The 19,536-nt window shown below is 50.6% G+C and overlaps 1 protein-coding gene across 1 annotated transcript in view; it reads right to left on the reverse strand.

The window, feature by feature from the left end:
- Positions 1 to 19,536, reverse strand: part of Mtcl2 (microtubule crosslinking factor 2) — a 70,760-nt gene that overhangs the window by 8,518 nt on the left and 42,706 nt on the right. Inside the window, exons 7-14 of the mRNA XM_087655267.1 lie at positions 16,911 to 17,036; positions 14,958 to 15,188; positions 14,593 to 14,697; positions 13,547 to 13,714; positions 12,132 to 12,383; positions 8,246 to 8,317; positions 7,293 to 7,363; positions 4,135 to 5,485 (exon numbers count right to left, since the gene is read on the reverse strand). Of these exons, the coding sequence (XP_087511393.1) occupies positions 4,135 to 5,485; positions 7,293 to 7,363; positions 8,246 to 8,317; positions 12,132 to 12,383; positions 13,547 to 13,714; positions 14,593 to 14,697; positions 14,958 to 15,188; positions 16,911 to 17,036 (2,376 nt within the window). The remainder of the gene's footprint in view (positions 1 to 4,134; positions 5,486 to 7,292; positions 7,364 to 8,245; positions 8,318 to 12,131; positions 12,384 to 13,546; positions 13,715 to 14,592; positions 14,698 to 14,957; positions 15,189 to 16,910; positions 17,037 to 19,536) is intronic.

Below are 19,536 nucleotides of genomic sequence, written 5' to 3' on the forward strand. Positions count from 1 at the left end.
GCATTTTCTCAACTAGTGATCAGGGAGGGAGGACCCAGTCCATTGTGGGTGGCACCATCCCTGGGCTGGTGGTCTTGGGTTCTATGAGAAAGCAAGCTGAGCAAGCCAGGGGAAGCAAGCCAGTAACATCCCTCCATGGCCTCTGCATCAGCTCCTGCTTCCTGACCTGCTTGAGTTCCAGTCCTGACTTCCTTTGGTGATGAACAGCAATGTGGAAGTGTAAGCTGAATAAACCCTTTCCTCCCCAACTTGCTTCTTGGTCCTGATGTTTGTGCAGGAATAGGAACCCTGACTAAGACACATGACCAGCACTACATCATCCCCAAAGCTTACTTTGCACTTGCAAGATACAAATACTTTCCTGCTGCTGTGAATGTCTAAGTCTCTGTTGGTTTTCTTTTTGTTGTTGTTGTTGTCTTGTGTTTGAGTCTGCCTGCATGTGTGTTGTGCACCCCAAGTATGGAGTGCCCGTAGAGTCTGGAAGAAGATATCAGATACCCTGGAACTAGAGTTACAGACAGTTGTGAGCCATCATGTAGATGCCGAGAATCGAACCCAGGTCCTCTGGAAAAGCAGCCAGTGCTCTTAAACTGCCGAGCCATCCCCCCTGCTCCTGGGTCTCTGTTTTAAAGGCTCTATAGTGTCCTCCTGAATGAAAATACATATTTTCCAATTCGATCCCCCCACCCGCCAAGGGCTAGAGTTGGAATCTAGGACCTTGAGCTGGTGCTCTACCACTGAGCTACACCCTCAGCTCCAATTTACTCTCTGTTTGCTTCTTTGTGTCAGGGTCACACTACATAGCTCCAGCTGGCCTTGAATTCACTATGTAGCCCAGGCTGGCCTCAACCTGTGGTGCTTCAGTCTCAGCTATTCAAGTACTAGGATTCAGGCCATCACTTCCAGTAAATGTTCCTCCCCGGAGTACTCAGGATTTCCAGATTCACCATTGATGTGTATTTAGGTAGATTCATTCTTTTTCTTTATTGTTTTTTGGAGACACGGTTTCCCTGTGTAGCTCTGGCTGTAGATCAGACTGGATTCTAAGATCCACCGGCCTCTGCCTCCCGCCTGCTGGGATAAAGGTGTGTACCACCAAGCCCGGCTTACTCATCTTTTAATTATTATCAGAACAGAGAAATGGTGAAAAATGCTGCTGTAGAACTCGACTGTTCTCTCAGCTCTGCCACTTGCTGGGCAAGTGACGCTCTCTGAGCCTTTCTCTCCTCTTCTCTACAATGAACGGCATGCTGCTGTGTTTCTCAGTGTCGAGAGCATGAGGTCAAACAGGACATATAAAGGATATGACAGAGAGTCCACCTAGCACGCAACAGGTCTCGGTAACACACTCCTGTTTCCTTTTTATCCCTTTTTAAGTGTTGGGATTGAACTCAGGGCTTCTGTGTGCTACACAAGTGGTTTTACCATCGAACCACACTTCAGCCCTTGTATTTAATTATATATATCTGAGTGTTTTGACTCCTGCATGTAAAGGCGGCACATGTGTGCAGTGCACAGAAGCCAGAAGAGGGCATTGGATCACTTGGAACAGAGTTATAGCTGCTGGGCCATGCCCCAGGCGCATGCTGTCCCTTCTTACCATGATGGTTTTACGGACATGATAGCATTTGTTGTTATTATTTCGATTTTTGAAACAGTCTCACTGGATAGCCCTGACTGGTCTGGAACTTGCCATGTAGACCTGGCTGGTCTCACACTGCTTCTGCCTCCAAAATACTGAGGCTAAAGGCATGGGCGGTCACTTCTGGTTTGGATGGCTCATTTTATATCGAGGTGATTAAGACATGGGGCACCAAGCCCAACATTATTCTGGGTGTTCATGTGAAGGTGCTTTCGCATAATCCTGAAATTTAAATTAGCAGGTAAAGAAGATTACCATCTTCAATGTGGGTGGAACTAACTTATCCAATCAGTCAGCATAGAATGGCTGGCGCTCCCCAAAGTAAGCAAACGCTTCATGGCTGACGACCTTCAGACTAGAACATTGGATTTTTGTTCCTGCTTTTAGTTTTTATTAATTTAAAAACATTTATTCATTTATGTTAGCATTTTGTCTAGGCTCTGCCCCAAAGTTACCTGGCAACAGCCAGTTGTGCCTGACTCACTATGAAAGGGGTGCTCACCTCCTCCTCTCTCTCTTGTCTTGCTCTATCCTTTTGTCCCCTCCCTCTCTCCCCATTCCCCTCCCACTTCTTTCCATGTGCTCAGGGCTAGCCTCTATGACTCTTCTCTCTCTCTCTCTCTCTCTCTCTCTCTCTCTCTCTCTCTCTGCCTTTCTCTGTCTCCACTACCCTTTCAACTCCCCTCCTCATGCCCTGAATAAACTCTATTCTATACTATAGAATTATATAGTATACTACACTATATATATATATATATATATATATATATATATATATATATATTACAGTATTCTATACTGTGGAATAGTATAGTGGTTGGTCCCTCAGGGGGAAGGGATGCCTCAGCATGGGCCAACAGAGGCACCCCCTCCCCCCACACCTTACTACACATCCACCAGACATATTCCTTCTCTCCTTATCTTTTTATAAAACATAGCAATCTATTCTGTAGCGTGGGATATATATGTGTGCATCCGTGCAGAGGAAGTCAGGGGACAAGTTTGATGAGTCAGTTTTCTTACTCCATCAGGGTCAGACAACTTTTCTTTTTTCTTTTTTTTGGAGCTGGGGACCGAACCCAGGGCCTTGCGCTTGCTAGGCAAGTGCTCTACCACTGAGCCAAATCCCCAACCCCCCAGGTCAGACAACTTTTGTGGCCACTTTTCTTACTGCCGCCAAGGATTGGACCCAGGTCATCATCATGTTTGGTGGCAAGCACCTTTTGCTGCTCCCTTTTCTTGCGTTTAGACTTAACCCGAAACAAGGGCACTTTCTGACCACGAGGCTGCCTGGAGGCTGCCTCCCTTCAGACTGGGTTAAAGTCATTAACTTTCCTGTGTCTCAGGCCTTGGACTCAGACTGGAACTAAGCCGATGGCCAGACCCTATGCCGGACTTTTTTTTTTAATTGATTTATTCATTTATTATATATAAGTACACTGTAGCTGTCTTCAGATACACCAGAAGAGGGAATCGGATCTCTTTACAGATGGTTGTAAGCCACCATGTGGTTGCTGGGAATTGAACTCAGGACCTCTGGAAGAGCAGTCTGTGCTCTTAACCGATGAGCCGTCTCTCCAGCCCCCTTGCCTGATCCTTAAGGCAGACACAAGAGGACGGTGTGGCTGGAGATGGCTCGGCAGCTAAGAGTACTTGCTGTTCATGCCGAGTACCAGGGGCTGGTTCCTGGCATCCAGGCTGCACACAGCTGCCTGTGACTCCAGTTTCCGAGGACCTGATACCTCTGGCCTCTGCAACTACCCACATATACATACATGATGCACAAAGACTCAAGCAGACTCACATACATACACATACAAAAACAAAAATAAAACCCAGGAGACTGGAGAGATGGCTCAGTAGTCAAGAGCACTGGCTGCTCTTCCAGAGGATCCCAGGATCAAGTCATAGAACCTACATGGCAGCTCAAAACAGTAACCCCAGCTCCAGGGGATCCAGAGACCAGGGCTGCACAGAGAAACCCTTTCTTGGAGGAAGAAAAAAAAAAGAGAGAGAACTTTTAAGACACACAACTATCTTCCCTGAGTTTAAGAGCCAAGAGGGTCTTGGGATTACCTAAGACGGTCGAGTGCTTACCTACCAAGCATGCACAAAGCCCTGGATACAATCTCCAGCACCATATAAACCAGGTGTCATGACCATACCTGTGATTCCAGCACAGAGGCAAGAGAATCTGGAATTGAAGGTCATTCGCAGCCACGTAGAAGGTTCAAGGACAGCCTGGGCTACATGAGACTCTGACTTTGTTTGGGTTTTTTTGTTTGCTTTTCTTTTTTTCCCCCCAAGAGCTGAGGACCGAATCCAGGACCTTATGCTTGCTAGGTAAGCGTTCTACCACTGAGCTAAATCCCCAACCCCCGAGACTCTGACTTTAAAGAAAGGAAGCAAAACACAGAATAGCACAAAACAGAAGAGTGTGAGCTTTCTACGCTAATCACCCATTCTGAGAGAAGGGTGAAGTCCAGTCATACCTCACTGGGAAGGATTAAGGATCCATCTCCATCCCGAAGGGCACCGTCCTTCCCCACCTGGGACAGCATGGTGGGTCTGACCTCTTCACTACCACCTGCCTTGGCTGCCTTCTTATTCAGGATCCTGGCTACACCCTCAGGTTGATGGTAGCTGGCTGGCGAAAGGGGCTCTGGTTTCTTGGAGCTCTCCTCGCCTGCGGCAGTAGTGGGGCTCGGTGCCCGGCCACACACATTCCGGAAGAACTCCTGAACAATGCCATACTTGGGAGGCTCAGGCTTGGTTCGGGCCTCAGACATGCCCAGTTTCCACACAGACTCGGTGCTCCCTGAGTGCTCCACCACGCTAAAGAGGCTGGACAGCCCATCGTTGATGTTCCTCAGTACTGGGCTATCCCGTGTGGTGGTGGAGCGAGCCCAGGCCGAGCCGTTCTGTTTGCCCTGGTGCAGGTTCCACAGGCTACGGTCCTTGGTGCTGTCCAGCTTGGACACCGATCGCCTCTGGAGCTTGGGTGAGCCATACTTAGGCGAACAACACGGCCGCTCGATGCGAGAATGGACCTTGTCCAGGGAGGAAGAGATCTGCTTGCTGCGCACAGACACGAGTGAGGAGCTGCGGGGTGACCAGCTCTTGCTATGGAGGCTGCTGCGGGGTGGGTCGGTCTGCAGGCCTACACTGACCGTCCGAATGGTCTGCGTGCCTACGGTGGCCAGACCCACTGTCTGGCTGGATGTGCTCTTAACCTTCCTCTCCAGGGAGCTGGAGCGCATGGCCTGCCGCACGCAGTTGGTGATTTCCTTCATGTCATCACTCATATTGCCCGACATCTCAAAGTCATGCAAGGCCGTGGGGAAAGCAGGCCCGGAACCCGAGGTGCTGGCCCCAGATCCTCCATCCAGCCGCTGCCGGGAGAAATTGCAAAGCCACCGGCTATAGGAGCTCTCAGCCAGCCGGTCAGCCTCTGCTGACTCCTTGGGCTTGGCTGTGGTGAAGAGGAAGCCCGGCTCGATGAGGATCTTGCCCTCCTTGTCGTGTACCACAGGGACACCCAGGCGCCGGGCCACTGGGGGACTATAGTAGACACGTATTCCCGTCTTGTCTGGAGCAGTGTAGCTGCGTTGCATCTGTCTCCCTGCAGGCTCCTGACACGCCAGGCTACCCATGTGGCTACAGTCCCGGGCGGGAAGCACGGGCTTTTCCTTGGCATCTTTCTCAGGCTCTATAGGCTCAGCACTCACGAAGGCAAAAGCAGGGCTGCTGGGCAGCTTCTTGTTCCGGGCATCTCCGCCAGCAAGGTATGGGGAACAGTCGAGCAAACTTTCAAACTCAGACATGGAGGAGACCGATTTGGTCCTGGGAAAAGTAAAAGAAGAAAGTAGGATTAGTGGGAAATAACATGTCAAGCATGCTCGTCTACTTACCTGGACAGGCATGTGGGGACCAAGCCTGTCTTGCCTATCTCTTGTAGCCAACCTGGCTGCTACCTCCTCAAACCCTCTCTACCTGCTTCAGTAGCACAAACTCTAGGATCACAGTTAACCCCTGGGTAGAGGAAGCTGGAAACAGCTCAGTCCCCTGAACGCAGCCCTTGGCACACGATGGGTGGGATCTGGAGTACGAACCTTGCCTCCTCAGACTTTCACTGCGGTATCTCTGACCGGTTCAGCCTCTGCTGGTCCCCAGGTTCCTCGGCAGTCCTGAGCTCCAGCTACCCCGTGACTATCTTGGTAATATTCCAGCCGCCTCCCTACCTCCCATCTTCCCCCCCCCCCCCCCGTTGACCATTTGACATTCCTTTGCCCCACTTGCTGCCTTCATTCCGTATCTCACAGAGTTGGGTTTACTACTGGAGTCCTCTACTGCACATGACTGGTCACGGTGCAGCTCTCTGCCGTCTCCAGTTATCCCACTAGAGAGAGGGAGGCACCCAAGGCCCCGATGCTAGAAATGGCAGAGCTAGAATTACACCTGGCCCCCTGGCTCCAGTGACTCCCTTGTGGGCTGATGTCTTCTATATGCAGGTGAGGGCAGGCCCAAGCTGAGGCAAGGCCTGTGACTGGGCAGTGAAAAGAAAAGTGGGCTGAGAATTTGAGAGACGGGATAGAGAATATGGAGGAGAAAAGATGGGAGAAGAGGACGACCCAGATCCGTGTGGCTTTACATAGCCACAGGTGGCTACGAATATCTTATAAGGGATGGATTATTACAAGACAATTTGTCTTTTCTGGGTGGGCAGTTTATATCAATTTCAATTGGCTCTGGGTTTATGGTATGGACATTTTGTGGGGTGAGAATTTACTGATATAAATCTGATTGATAAATTACAAGCTTCAAGAGTTTTCATTTTACCGAGTTACTGGGAATTGTAACTGAGCAGAGTCAGCAGCAAGAAAGCCCCGAGATAGGCGGTTACTGCTGGGCTTGGCATGGCAGCCACCTGCCATGGGAACTAAAAGGGTGGTCGCTGCTGGGGCTAACCACGGCAGCGAAATGGCCGCAGGGCCCAGAGAGTAGCTGCGATAGCGTGGCATGGTGTCTCATTTCTTTAATATTCACCGCAGTGCTGGAGAGAGGCTCAGTGGTTAAGAGCACTGACTGCTCTTCCAGAGGTCCTGAGTTCAAATCCCAGCAACCACATGGTGGCTCACAACCTTTTGTGATGAGATCTGATGTCCTCTTCTGGTGTGTCTGAAGACAGCTACAGTGTACTTAAATATATAATAAATAAATAATAAAAAATATTCACCGCTACACTCCCTCACTTTACAATGTTCTGTACTGCCCCTCACTTCTTTCATGGAGGATGTTAATGACGGGAATACTACCTACCCTTGCATATCCCCTTGGACATAGCATGGTGGTAGGCCCAATGGACACTGACCAATAATCCCCAAAATGGGTATCTACCATGATTCAAATTCCAGGGGGAAAAAGAGAACCCCCAAAGGAGCTAAACAACTCCTCTGCCAGCATGCAGCTGAGGAAATACTGGGGTCCCAAAGGAAAAAAAAATCTGGTGGCTCTCCCAACTCTCACAGGGGTGGGACTGGACACACGGGACCGGGGAATAAAGAGAGTCAAAGCCAAAAGTCTATAGGGCTGGGGGCAGAGCAGTGGGGTAAAGGACAGGGGACAGGACCAAGGGACGAGAGGCCAGCACCTCTTTAAGCCGGTTCCCCCAAGCTCAGCTTCAGAAACACCCTCCTTGTCGTGGGTCTTCTCACTTCGTGCCTGTCAAAGGAAGAGACAAGAAGGTCAGTTCCGGTGACCAGTGTGTGACAACAGACCAGCGTAGGAGCTGAGCCCAAGACGCCACACGTGAGTCCTCTCCTCTGGAGAGGGAGATGCAGTCACTGGCGATCTAAAGGGTCCACTGGTCATGTCTGAACTGTTACCTCTCACCCCCTTACGACTGCAATGTGAGCTAGGTCAGGCATCTGGAATGCAAAGAGGAACCAGAGAGAGGGGGGACCATTTGAGACAGAACTTTTCCCATGACAGCTGCTGTGCAGTTGACGGTGAGGACAGTGGCTGTGAGGTTTTCCCTCACTGGGTCTAACACAGCACCCCCACGGGTAAATCCTGTGTGCTCAGTTCCCCAGAATAGGCATGTGGCTTTTGTAGCCCCATATCCTGAGTAGCCATCACGAGGAGAGATGATCTGAGGAACCCGTATGTAACCTTTGTTCCTCAGCTCTGTTCTATGACAGTCCCCCTGACCTCCTCCAGTGTGAATTCCTCCAGTGTGACCCCCACTGACCCCACTCAGGATGGGGCCAGGGCAATGAGAAATTGGGGCCCAGAGGTGGAGCGCGACTCACCCAAGACCACACAGCTATTTAGAAGGCCTGCTTTCTGTGGAGGTATAACTGAACTTGCTTGGGGTTTCTCCCAGGCATGGTCAGACAGCCACAGCAGAGAACCCTGCCCAAGTCCAACTCCATAGGCAGGAATCACGGGGTAGTGACCCTGGGGCTAAGAAGTCCAGGGTGTAAGGACAGTGTGGCTTCTGGGACAAAGTTAGCATCCCCCTGTCACATTTCTCACGAGCAAGGAACTTTGTGGTACAGTCAGGGCCAACAGAACGTGGGTAGCAGGCATGGAAGTTCTCACCTCTTTCCAGCTGTTGTCTTGCTTCTCCAGATCTGAGTGCTTCAGGACCCAGGGCTCGGCAGCCTTCTGCAGCTAAGAAAGACAAAGAGTGTGGGCTGGTGGCCAGGGCTACTCTGAGCAGGGCCACTCCCCAGCCTCAACTCTCAGGGCCACATGACCCACAGCAAGGTGTGGGGTTAGCTCTGAGACTGCACAGGGTGGATTTGGGAAACAGTAATACAAGCAGCTACCGGCAGGCGTCTTCCTGACCTGGCTAATAGGGTTAACAGATGCTACTGCTCCATTACTCTATCCGGCAGTCATAGGACAGCTAGGGCAGACAAGCAGTAGCCATTTCACACAGGGACCATGCTGCCATCCTGCTGAGTCCTGAGGTGTTCCCTGGAGCACCGCACTTCCAGGGGATCCATTGGCATGGGCACACCAGTTCGTTTACCCCTCACAGCAGCCGGAGGGGCAGGTGTGGCTGGCATCATTTCTGGGAAGCCGGTGAGAGGATGAAGTCAACAGAAGGACGGCCCAGATGTGAGCAGTCCGAGCAGCAACTGGGATGACGGGCACCACACCATCACTCTGCTTGAATTCCTCCATCCCGTCACAACTGGCTCCCACGGGTGCCAGACTCACCCTAGTTTCCCCAGGGCCTTAGTAAGGCTCCCCTCCCCCAACCTTTCAGTTCTGAAAAAGCAACCTTCGCCTTCTGCTTCCCGAAGGTCCAATGGAAGTCCTCAGCAGCACCGGGACAGGCTGCCTGCCTGTTTGCACTTGAACCCATGCCTCGAATTTTGCTCACTAAGAACCCAACGTAATACAAACAGAGCAGGGGCAGCAACAAAAGTCACCCCAGCATGAATGAGTGCCAATCACGGATGAAGATGTAAGCCAAGGCCCGGGCAGTCAGAGGGACCTAGGAGCGCTGTGCCATTCTTGTGGCTGGCTCTTATATTCCCTTGGCTGCTCTGAGAGATAAGAAGAGAACAGCCATCCTCCTTGTGTAGATGAAGCCCGGAGATAGAAAGGATTTGATTAGAGCCAGGAGCCCCTTTGTGAGCCCCAGAGGCTCATAGGGAGTGGCACTATTAGGAGGTGTGGCCTTGTTGGAGGAAGTGTGTCACTGGGGATGTCGGGCTTTGAGTTTTCAAATGCTCAAGCCAGGCCCATTGTCGCTGCCTCTTCCTGCTGCCTTTGAATCTGGATGTAGAACTCTCAGCCACCTCGCCAGCACCATGTCTGTCTGTACACTACCATGCTTGTCACCATGACACCATGTCTGCCTGTCTGCCACCATACTTGTTGCCATGACACCATGTCTGCCTGTATGCCACCATACTTGTTGCCATGACACCATGTCTGCCTGTATGCCACCATACTTGTCACCATGACACCATGTCTGCCTGTATGCCACCATGCTTGTCGCCATGACGACAATGGATTTTTCTCGCCATGACGATAAGAGACTAAACCTCTGGAATGGTTAACTGCCCCTATTAAATGTTTCCTTCATGAGAGTTGCGATGGTCAGGATGGAACGCTGACTAAGACACTCTTCCTATCTGCTGCTCTGTATGTTGCATGACTGGGAGCACAGTTTATACGGATGTGGCACTGACTTGTGATTGTAGCTCTGGAGTTGCTGGACCAGGACAACTGAGTACTCCACGCTCGTCTGGGCCAAGTACTGAGATACACAGAGTCTCAGAACAAATAAAAAAAAGGAAGGACGGGGATGGGGGGCGGAGGAAGGAGGAAGAAAATAAGAAATATAGGATGTAGGGGTTGGGGATTTAGCTCAGTGGTTAGAGCGCTTGCCTAGGAAGCGCAAGGCCCTGGGTTCGGTCCCCAGCTCCGAAAAAAAGAACCAAAAAAAAGAAATATAGGATGTAGCTTGGGTGTCCTGGTTTGAACGGACAGAAGCAAATTGGTATCAAAGGTTGCAGGAGACAAGAGCTAGGAAGCCAACAAATGCCATACAAGGTCGCTGCTGGGAAATAAAGTACAGGAGTGGGTACCTACGAGCCGGCAGGTCCCAGCAGTATGTTGATACCTCACTAAGCATGGCACAGATCTGATTTAATGATTTCCAAACCATTAAAAAATGATATTAAAAGTCGGGCAGTGGTGGTACATGCCTTTAATCCCAGCATTTGGGAGGCAGAGGCAGGAGGATCTCCGTGAGTTTGGTCTACAGAGCAAGTTCCAGGACACCCAGAGCTACCCAGAGAAACCCTGTCTCAAAAAACCAAAATAATGACAATGAGGAGGAATCATTCCTAGACAGGAAGTGGCCAGATGATAGAAAAAGACACTCTAATCAGCTTTCCGCACGGCACAAGGGATGTGGTTTGAACTGTGGGTGTACCAGTCTGAACTTGCCACACACAGACACCAAGGAAATATAACCATCAGAGGAACGATGTTTCTCCAGGTAGTGACCGTGATACTAGAGGAAACCTAGTCCCATGCAGGGGGTCAGTTCAAATCAAGACTCTGCCAGATGTTGGGGCTGGAGAGATGGCTCAGCAGTTAAAAGCACTCGCTGCTTCCCCAGAGGACTCAGGCTCAGTTCTCAGCACCCACATGGCAGCCCACAGCCATCTAAAACTCTAGTTCCGGGAAACCGGAGGGGACGCTAGACGGGAGACACCAGGTGTGAACATGGCACATACATAAGCAAACAGAACATTCATCCACATAAAACAAAAATAAGTAAGACTTTAAATGTGAGGGATTTGGCATAGTTCTGTCCTGTCAGAAACAGGACATTTTTGGCTCATTTTTCTCTTCTGCAAAGTGACCTTATAAGGCTGAGAGGGTTTAAGACGGCATTCTGAGAAGACATACAAAGGCGGCAGCTCTCAGAGGGATGCTCATCTTCTTTATCAGGTGAGTCCAAAGGTGAGAACTGGCAAGGAAGAAGCCAAGTGGGTCTGCACGCTGCTCTGGCTACACAGACAGACAGACAGACAGACAGACAGACACACACACATGCACGCACACATGTGTGCACATACACACAAACTTCGAGGAAACCCTCCTGAAGTTGGCTTTCACCCCACTCTCGATCCATGTGAGAGCCCTGGAATGCAGCACTGTGAATACTGCCCGCACACACGTGCGCTGACTACAGTAGATGGCTGCTTTCTGCGTGTTTGGTTTTTTGAGACAGGGTTTCATGTAAACCAGGCTGGCTTCAAACTCACTAAGTAGCTGAGGATGATGACCTTGAAGCTCTAATTCTCCTGCCTTTACCTCCCCCAAAATAGCAGGCATGAGCTGCCATTGTGATCCCATGGTGCTGGGTGGGAATCCAGCCCAGGGCTTCATCTGCGTGAGGCCAGTGCTCTACCAATTGAGTGACGTCGCCGGCTCCAAACGACACATGAAGCCTAGATGCTGTCAGTGAGGAATGAATGGGAGTCAGTTAAATGGAGCGAGGCTCTCCTTGGAAGAGGAAGTGCACATGCAGGAACATGATGGCTCAATTAGAGAAAATCAAATCAAACGGAAGCCCCTCCACAGATGTACACCTACAGAGCTAAAGGGAGGGAGCCTGATGGAATATACCAGAGACCCTAGTTTTCCTATCCCAATCACTCTTGGCGCTTCCCTTTTGGGTCCTGGGTCTTGATAAGCCCTAGTGATGGGCACATGATTGACACCTGCTCAGTGAGAACTTGTGAAACGAAAGCACTTCCTGATCGCAGCTGCTAAGCTGTAAGACGTGCTCGGGAAACGACAGCCTTCTATGAGGCTGCCATGTGTAAGAGCGAAGCAAGAAAATGCTGGTGTGGCAAGGGGCCCGGAAGACCGCCTTGGAAGAAAGGACCTGGCTCTCACGGCTTTCTCTGAGCTCGGGGCTCCAGTTACCACGGCAGAAGGGCCTTACCTGACTGAGTCGGTTCTGCAGCTCCTTCACTTGCTGCTCCACCTGCTGCTTCTCTCCCTGCAGCCGCTCCACCAGCTGCAGCTTCTCCTGGCTCCAGTGGCGCTCACTCATCTGCAGCTGCCTCGTCAGCTCCATGACGGCACTGTAGGACTCTGCCAGGAGGTGCTGCTGTTCTTCCCGCTCTCTCTGCAGTGCAGCCTTCCAGTCGGGCCCGGGCCTCTCGCTGGCACCCTTCCCAGCCTTCAGCTCCATCTGCAGGAAGAAGTGCCAGCTAGCTGGGTAGCAGGCAGGGGACACTGGCTCCAAACACACACAGGGGAAGCCTTCAGGGATCCTCCACATGCTATGGACCCCTTCCTACATACAAGACAGACCCTGAACCCAATGTTCCCTTCCTAAGCCCCCGTAAGCAAAGCACTACTTCCTGTCCCTCACTGAAACTCCAAGGGACTAGGTAAGTTCCACATCCTGCTACAATAGGCGGAGCTCCCAGCTACCGATAAATGGTACATTTATCAATTCTTATCAGCAGTCTCAATTTCCACGGGTGGAAGACATTCTTTATTCCCCACCCCTACCCCCTCATCCCAGAGGTGCTGCACGGGGACATGTACACACAGTCACATGATACACGGGTGCAGGAATGATCCAACATATTTTTCTCTGCCTGAACCTCATCATGGGGAGGCAAGAAAGAAACATACGGCCTCAAGACTCACTGGCCCCGTGGATCTGGGAATGCTGATCCTTACGAGGCTGGTCTGAGAGCAAGAGCTCCTGGAATGGCTGGGCTTGTGAAGCCGTGAGGGGGCCTGGAGAAATGGCAAAGCGGTTTGCCCCACCAGGGCGAGGCTCAGAGGGAAGTGGCAAAGCCTTCTGTGTGGGGGTGATGTTGAGAGCATGCGCAGAAGATGTCCCCCATAGCAGCCCCCTCCAATATTCGCAGCCTGGAGGCAGCTTCCCTACAGAGTGCTCCTGCCCAGACTAGCTGAACTTGTCCCCTGATCCTGTTGTACACTGTAATCCCCACCCTCCTGGTTTATCTGCATTAAGAACCACCTCTGGTGCTCTAATCAACCTCATAGTAACTAGGCTGTGCTTCCAGAGCACTGTGGTTTCTCCAGTCCAGATCGCCTGACCCCAGCTTTCTGCGTTTCCTTGAGTCTGTGTGACTTTCCTTCACTCTCTCAACACCTTAGTCAGGTCTATTAGGAGCCACGCCGGATGTCACGCACTCGGGCAGGCATGGAAGCATTCTGTGAGTCCAGAGTACAGCCTATGTTCCTGTCAATCTCCCTGGGGCACATGATGAAGGGCAGGGGGTCCTGTGTTTCCTTAGCACCCACTTCTGAGACCTGACCATCTAGATCTGGGCTGGGGAAAAGGGAGTGTCCTCCACACACAAAGAGGCTTACTTGTGAGGCATGGCCCTTGAGCTCTGCCCGCTCTGTCTCCCAGGTGGCCTTGGCCTTTGCAAACTGCTGCTGAAGTTCAGTCAGACCCCGACGCTCGTCCCGGAGCAGCCAGCACAGCTCCTTCAGTGTGACCTTCATGTCGGCCAGGGTCTTGATGTACTCATTAGGCTGCCGACAGAGTAAGGCCTGGTCAGGAACTTTGCGAAGGCAGGGAGGGCAGCCCTGGCATAGCTGACCTCAGCCAGGGGGCAGCTGGGGCCCTAGCAGCCTCAGAGAGTCCTCAACAGGTCTTCTCACCAGTGAAATGGGGCTGAAGGCTGTCCTAAATAGTTGAACTGAGCAGCAAGTCTCATATACAACGAGTTCTATTACAGCTATTCTGCCCAAATGCAGAGAAACAACCTTTCCTAGGCTTGGCAGGCCGCAGGGTGCAGGTCTCTCCTTCTCCCCGAGCTGGTGCCTCCATGGAGCCCCTCAATGGTGCCAGACTGGATTCCAACCCCTGCCTTGAATCCTTACACACTGCTTGTCCCCAACTCCAGCTCACTGTAGAGCCCTGGGAGGAATGACTCCATGGCCCCCTCTGACCTGTGGCTTGATTTGCCAGTTCTTACTTAAGCCCTCTCTTTGTGTGACCCTGGCCTGGTAGCCTTACCCTCCTGAAATGTCCCACTGGCCAGCGCCACTCCAGCGCACCTTGCCACAACTCTGTACATGAAGTCCTCTGGGTTCAATGCAGTCTTTTCTCCATTCTGAATTCAACGAGCCTCTATTCACCCATGGAAACGCACAACACGGGACCCCCTTCTCTAACGCTGCTTCCTATACAACAAACACATTAACTGCTCCCCTTCTTGTGACATCTGGCCTTCTGTCACTACCCTGGGATGACCGATGTCCCCCTAGCACTGAGCAACTGGTGGACCAGAATCCAGGCAATGACCATCTACAGACCCTGTGTCCAGTCAGGGCTGAGAAGACGGCAGGAAGTGCTCATTAATGGATAAGGTGCATGCGGGTGAGGTAGGAGAAGAAGCTAAACACACCGTGTTCTGGGTCCAGCTGTCCCCTGTGCAGGCCTTGTTATCCGTGTGCTGGGCGTTCATTTCCTCTTCCTCCATTAGCAGGTACAGCTCCTTCATGCTGTTCACCTGTGTGAGAAACCACATTCATAAGGCTCAGCCTTCAAAGGCCGGAGACACCAGCAAGCAGTCCAGATAGAAAGGAGATGGCGCAGCCATGCAGGAAGGAGGGGTGGTCCAGGATGAACCAAAGCGGGTCACTGACTTCCCATACCTTAACTGTGACCCACTCCCCAACTTGGCACTGTCCGGGCCAAGAAGGAGAAGCAGAACTCACGTCCCATGTTTCCCTTCTTCCAGTCCCAGGCAAAAGCTATGCTCAGCCATACCTCCAGGAAGTCATCCTCCTCGCTGGGCAGAACCTTGCCCTGCCGCCAGCGCTTGAGGAACCACCGGAGCTTCATGAAGAGCAGCAGGAAGTTGTGCTTGAACTGCTGGGACTCCTGCACCAGTATGTTCTTCTCTTGGCTCCAGAACTTCTGCTCCAGTCGCCTCTGGAGGCTCAGACTCTGCAGCTCAAACTCCCGCCTCAGCAGCGCCCTCTGCTGGTCTTCTTTCAGCTGTCAGGACAGAAGTGAGCAAGGGAGGCCCCCAGTTGATTCCAGGCCCGGACAACGGAAGGGGGGAACACTAAAGGCAAGTGCCTACTGGGGATCCCTGCCAGGGCTTCTTCCGCCAGAGGCCCATTGTATCCAGGGAAGAAGAACTCTCAGAAGCAGCAGCAGTGGGCTGGAAAGAGAGCCATTACTAAAGTGCCCTCCATACAAGCACAAAGACCTGAGTGCACTCTCCAGAACCCACATATGTAAACTCAGCCACCCTGCGTAGTCTCATAGGTGAGCCCAGATGCCAGGGAGGGATCCCATCTCAAAACCCTGAGCAAAGAGCCTGAGGGACGGTCTCTGGCCACCTTACTCTGAGCACCTACAGAGTATCCAGTGTTTCCCATGGGCTCACATTGGTCTGGGAGTTGTAAAGGGAAGTGGGGACCGCAGAGAGGGCAGGTGCAGAGCAGAGGCATGCTGGGTTAAGGAAGGCTGAGAAATGTGAAGTATCCTAGGAAGCAACACTGGTTCACAGCGAAGGGAGCCAAAGGCCTGGGAAGCACAGCTCTGAGCAAAGCATGTCTGCTCTGTGAGCTCCTGTCTGCAATCCTTCGGCTTCTTCAGCATGTCCTACCATGCGTCCCCTCCACAGCTACTTGCATATCAGTAAAGCGGGGTCATCTCATGAGGGACAAGTCTGAGACCTGCAGGCTATAATGCGTGCAAGGCGGGTCACAGGGGCCGTCCAGTGGGGCAGGTTTTTCTTTTTACGTTTGCTTACTGTTCTGTATGTGTATGGGTGGACGTGGCTGCCGTGGCTTGTGTGTGGTGGTCAGAAGAATAGAGCAGGTTAGTTCTCTCTCACTGTGTGGGTCCTGGGGATCAGACTCAAGTTGTAAGGCTCAGTGGCAAGTGTCTTTGCCCATGTCACCTGCCTCAAGGCGAACGTTTAATCCATGCTATTACAGAACTATCAAACTGACCCACAGCCAGGCTTGATATGGGTACCATTTCAGACAGGAAACTGAGGCCAAGAGGTGAAACAAGAGCTGGAGAGATGACTCAGGGGTTAAGAGCACTGGTTGCTCTTCCAGGGGAACCGGGTTCAATTCCTAGCACCCGAGTCAGGCAGATCAAAGGAAACCTGACACTTCTGGTCTCTGCAGACACCTACACGGACAGTGCATGTATACACATACATCTGCATGTAATTAAAAATAAAAAGTCTTTAAAAAATTTTTCTTAAAAAAAGAGATGAAACAGACACAGGCGTGGTGATGGACAGCTTTCATTCCAGCCACTCGGGAGACAGAAGCAGGTGGATTTCTGTGAGTTAGAATCGACCCAGTCTACATATCAAGTGAACAGTCAGGCTACATAGAGAGACGCTGTCTCAAACAAACAACGAACAAACAAGCAAATATAACAAAGCAAAACCGAGAAAGAGTAAGCAGGCTCGATGTCCCCTAGATAGCTAACATCATGTGCATGGTTCCAGCCCAGTCGAGCGGATTACAGTAACAAACTCAGGGACACCCTGGCAGTGCAGGCTTGGGGAAGCTTGGGTTTCCCCCAGTGTTACTCCCTTCTGAGGACCCTGCTTATAGTAGTGTTTGATTTCTTCCTATGCTGGGAACAGAGCCCAGAGCCTTTCACATGCTGGAGTTCTACCAAAGAACAGCGACTTTACCCATTACCTTCCCTTCTGAGAGAAGCCGTAGTAGGTTACAAACCCACCTGGACCATTTTCTGGTTGAAGCTGTCAGCCTCCTCTTTCCGCAGTTGCCGCTCCTGGGACAGCTGCTCCTGCAAGCCCCTGAGGCTGTCGTGGGCCTCGGCCAGGACCAGCTGAAGCTCCTTGATCTACATGGGGTGGGGGCCAGACAAGGAGGAGGGAGAAGACACAGGCTGTGGTCAAAGACCCGCAGTAGCAGGGAATCAACAGAAGCTGGAGTGTCCTCCACCAGGCACAGCCCTGTCCTTACCCAGGGGTCATCAGGATGGTTAAAGGAAACGATACACATCAAATCCTCTCAATCTGATCTTTTTTTTTCCCCCCCGGAGCTAAGGACTGAACCCAGGGCCTTGCGCTTGCTAGGCAAGTGCTCTACCACTGAGCTAAATCCCCAGCCCCTCAATCTGATCTTAACATTTCTTTTTTTAAAATATTTTATTTATTTATTATATATGAGTACACTGTAGCTGTCTTCAGACACAGCAGAAGAGGGCATCAGATCCCATTACAGATGGTTGTGAGCCACCATGTGGTTGCTGGGATTTGAACTCAGGACCTCTGGAAGAGCAGTCGGTGCTCTTAACCATTGAGCCATCTCTCCAGCCCTGATCTTGCAAACTTATTTGCAAAAAAAAAAAAAAAAAAAAAAAAAAAAAACTCCTGTGAAAACTTAAGTTTGAGTCACAAAGTTGTTCGTAGCCTTTTTAATGGGTTAGATTTAATTAACTGATTAAATGTAATTGATTACTTGTTTCTAATACAAAGTCTCATAATTTCCCACGGGCTGGTCTCAGACTCCTGAGCTCACTGGTCTCTTCCTGTTTCGGCTCCCCACGTAGCTAGAGCTCTAAGGGTTTGCCATTTGCAAGCTAGTTCATTGTTTACAATTAAAAACATAGATGCAGGGCTGGAGAGATGGCTCAGCGGTTAAGAGCACCCGACTGCTCTTCCAGAGGTCATGAGTTCAATTCCCAGCGACCACATGGTGGCTCACAACCATCTGTAAAGATATCTGTTGCCCTCTTCTGGTGTATCTGGGGACAGCTACAGTGTACTTATATATAATAAATGAATAAATTAAAAAAAAACATAGATGCAGTTTAAATGATAAATGAGGTTTGGAGCGTGTTGAGTGGGTCTGTATGTATAAACTCCATTCAGATGGGCAGCTACAGATGCTGTCTTTGTGTGCTGTCACATAATAGAAATATGGTAAATATCACTGTGGTTAACCCCGTACTGATCCCGGTCTTCTTCGTATCCTCAGGTAATGATGCAGCTCACAAATTTAATAGTGTTTGTTTGTGGATTACAATGACTAGGGAATAAGGTCATTTTTTAAAAGTTAACCAAGGTCTCCATTCTCTAGGGAAATGGTGTTTTAGAAGCATTTAGAGCTAAATGAAGCTAATTTGTTCCTGGCCCGACAAGATGGCTCAGCAGATAAAGGCGCTTGCAGCCAAGCATCAGGACCTGAGTTTGATCCCTGGGACCCACATGGTGGGAGGAGAAAACCAACTCCTATAAGTTGTCCTCTACTGTGTGCACATACCCACACACTAAATAAATAAATGTAAAAAGTATTTTTTTTTTTGTTCTTTTTTTCAGAGCTGGGGACCGAACCCAGGGCCTTGCGCTTCCTAGGCAAGCGCTCTACCACTGAGCTAAATCTCCAACCCCTGTAAAAAGTATTTTTAAAACCTCTTCTTTTACAAGTCTAAACAGACACTAGAAGGGAACCCAGAAGTCTAGAGTCTGCTTATGATTCTAGATGCTAATTACAAAACAGGAAGATCATGATCTTGAGGCCAGTGTGGGCTACATAGCAAAACTCTGTCTTAAAGCACTAAAGGGGAGAGAAGTGTTCAGTTTGTGAAAAGTCATAGGGACCTGTCCTTCCCTTCTCCGTCTCTACCATTCCCTGTCTCTATGTGTTCATGTGTGTGCATGCGTGTCTGGGTGCATATGTGTATGTATATGCATGTGTGTTCATGTGTCTGTCCATATGTGCGTGTATGGATGTGTTGCATGTGTGCACCCATGTGTGTGTCCCTGTGTGTGTGTGGTACATGTGTGTTTGCATGTGTCTGCATGTGTCCGTGTGTGTATGTGCATTCATGTGTGGTGCACGTGTGCGCATATGTGTCTATGTGTGTGCCTGTGTCTGCTTGTGTGTGCATGTGCCTGCTTGTGTATGCATGTGTGTGTCCATGTGTGTATATGCATATGTCTGCTTGTGTGTGTGTGTCCATGTGTATGTGTGTGTATGTGTCTTCTTGTGTGTGTATCTGCATGCATGTGTGTGTGCACATGTATGTGCACACCTCACACGTGCTGAGCAAGTACCTCATCACTGAGCTGTAGCCCCATCGTCACTACTTTGTTGTTATACCCCAGTAACAATTTTTTTTTAGACAAGATGAAGTGGGCATGAGGCAGGAGGATCACCAGAAGTTGTGAGTTTGAGGCCAGCCTGAGCAACACAGTGAGACTCCATCGCAAAAAAAAAGCATTAAGTATTTCTGGTACCAGGAACAGGAAGGTGGAAATGATCCCAGGCATAGCAGGCATCCTGCTGTGAAAAAATTATGTGGCCAATAATATAATTTGGCATTGTCTCTGCAGTGA

Source organism: Rattus norvegicus, chromosome 3, assembly GCF_021556685.1.
Source record: "Rattus norvegicus strain SHRSP/BbbUtx chromosome 3, alternate assembly SHRSP_T2T, whole genome shotgun sequence".
Classification (NCBI taxonomy): Eukaryota; Metazoa; Chordata; class Mammalia; order Rodentia; family Muridae; genus Rattus; species Rattus norvegicus.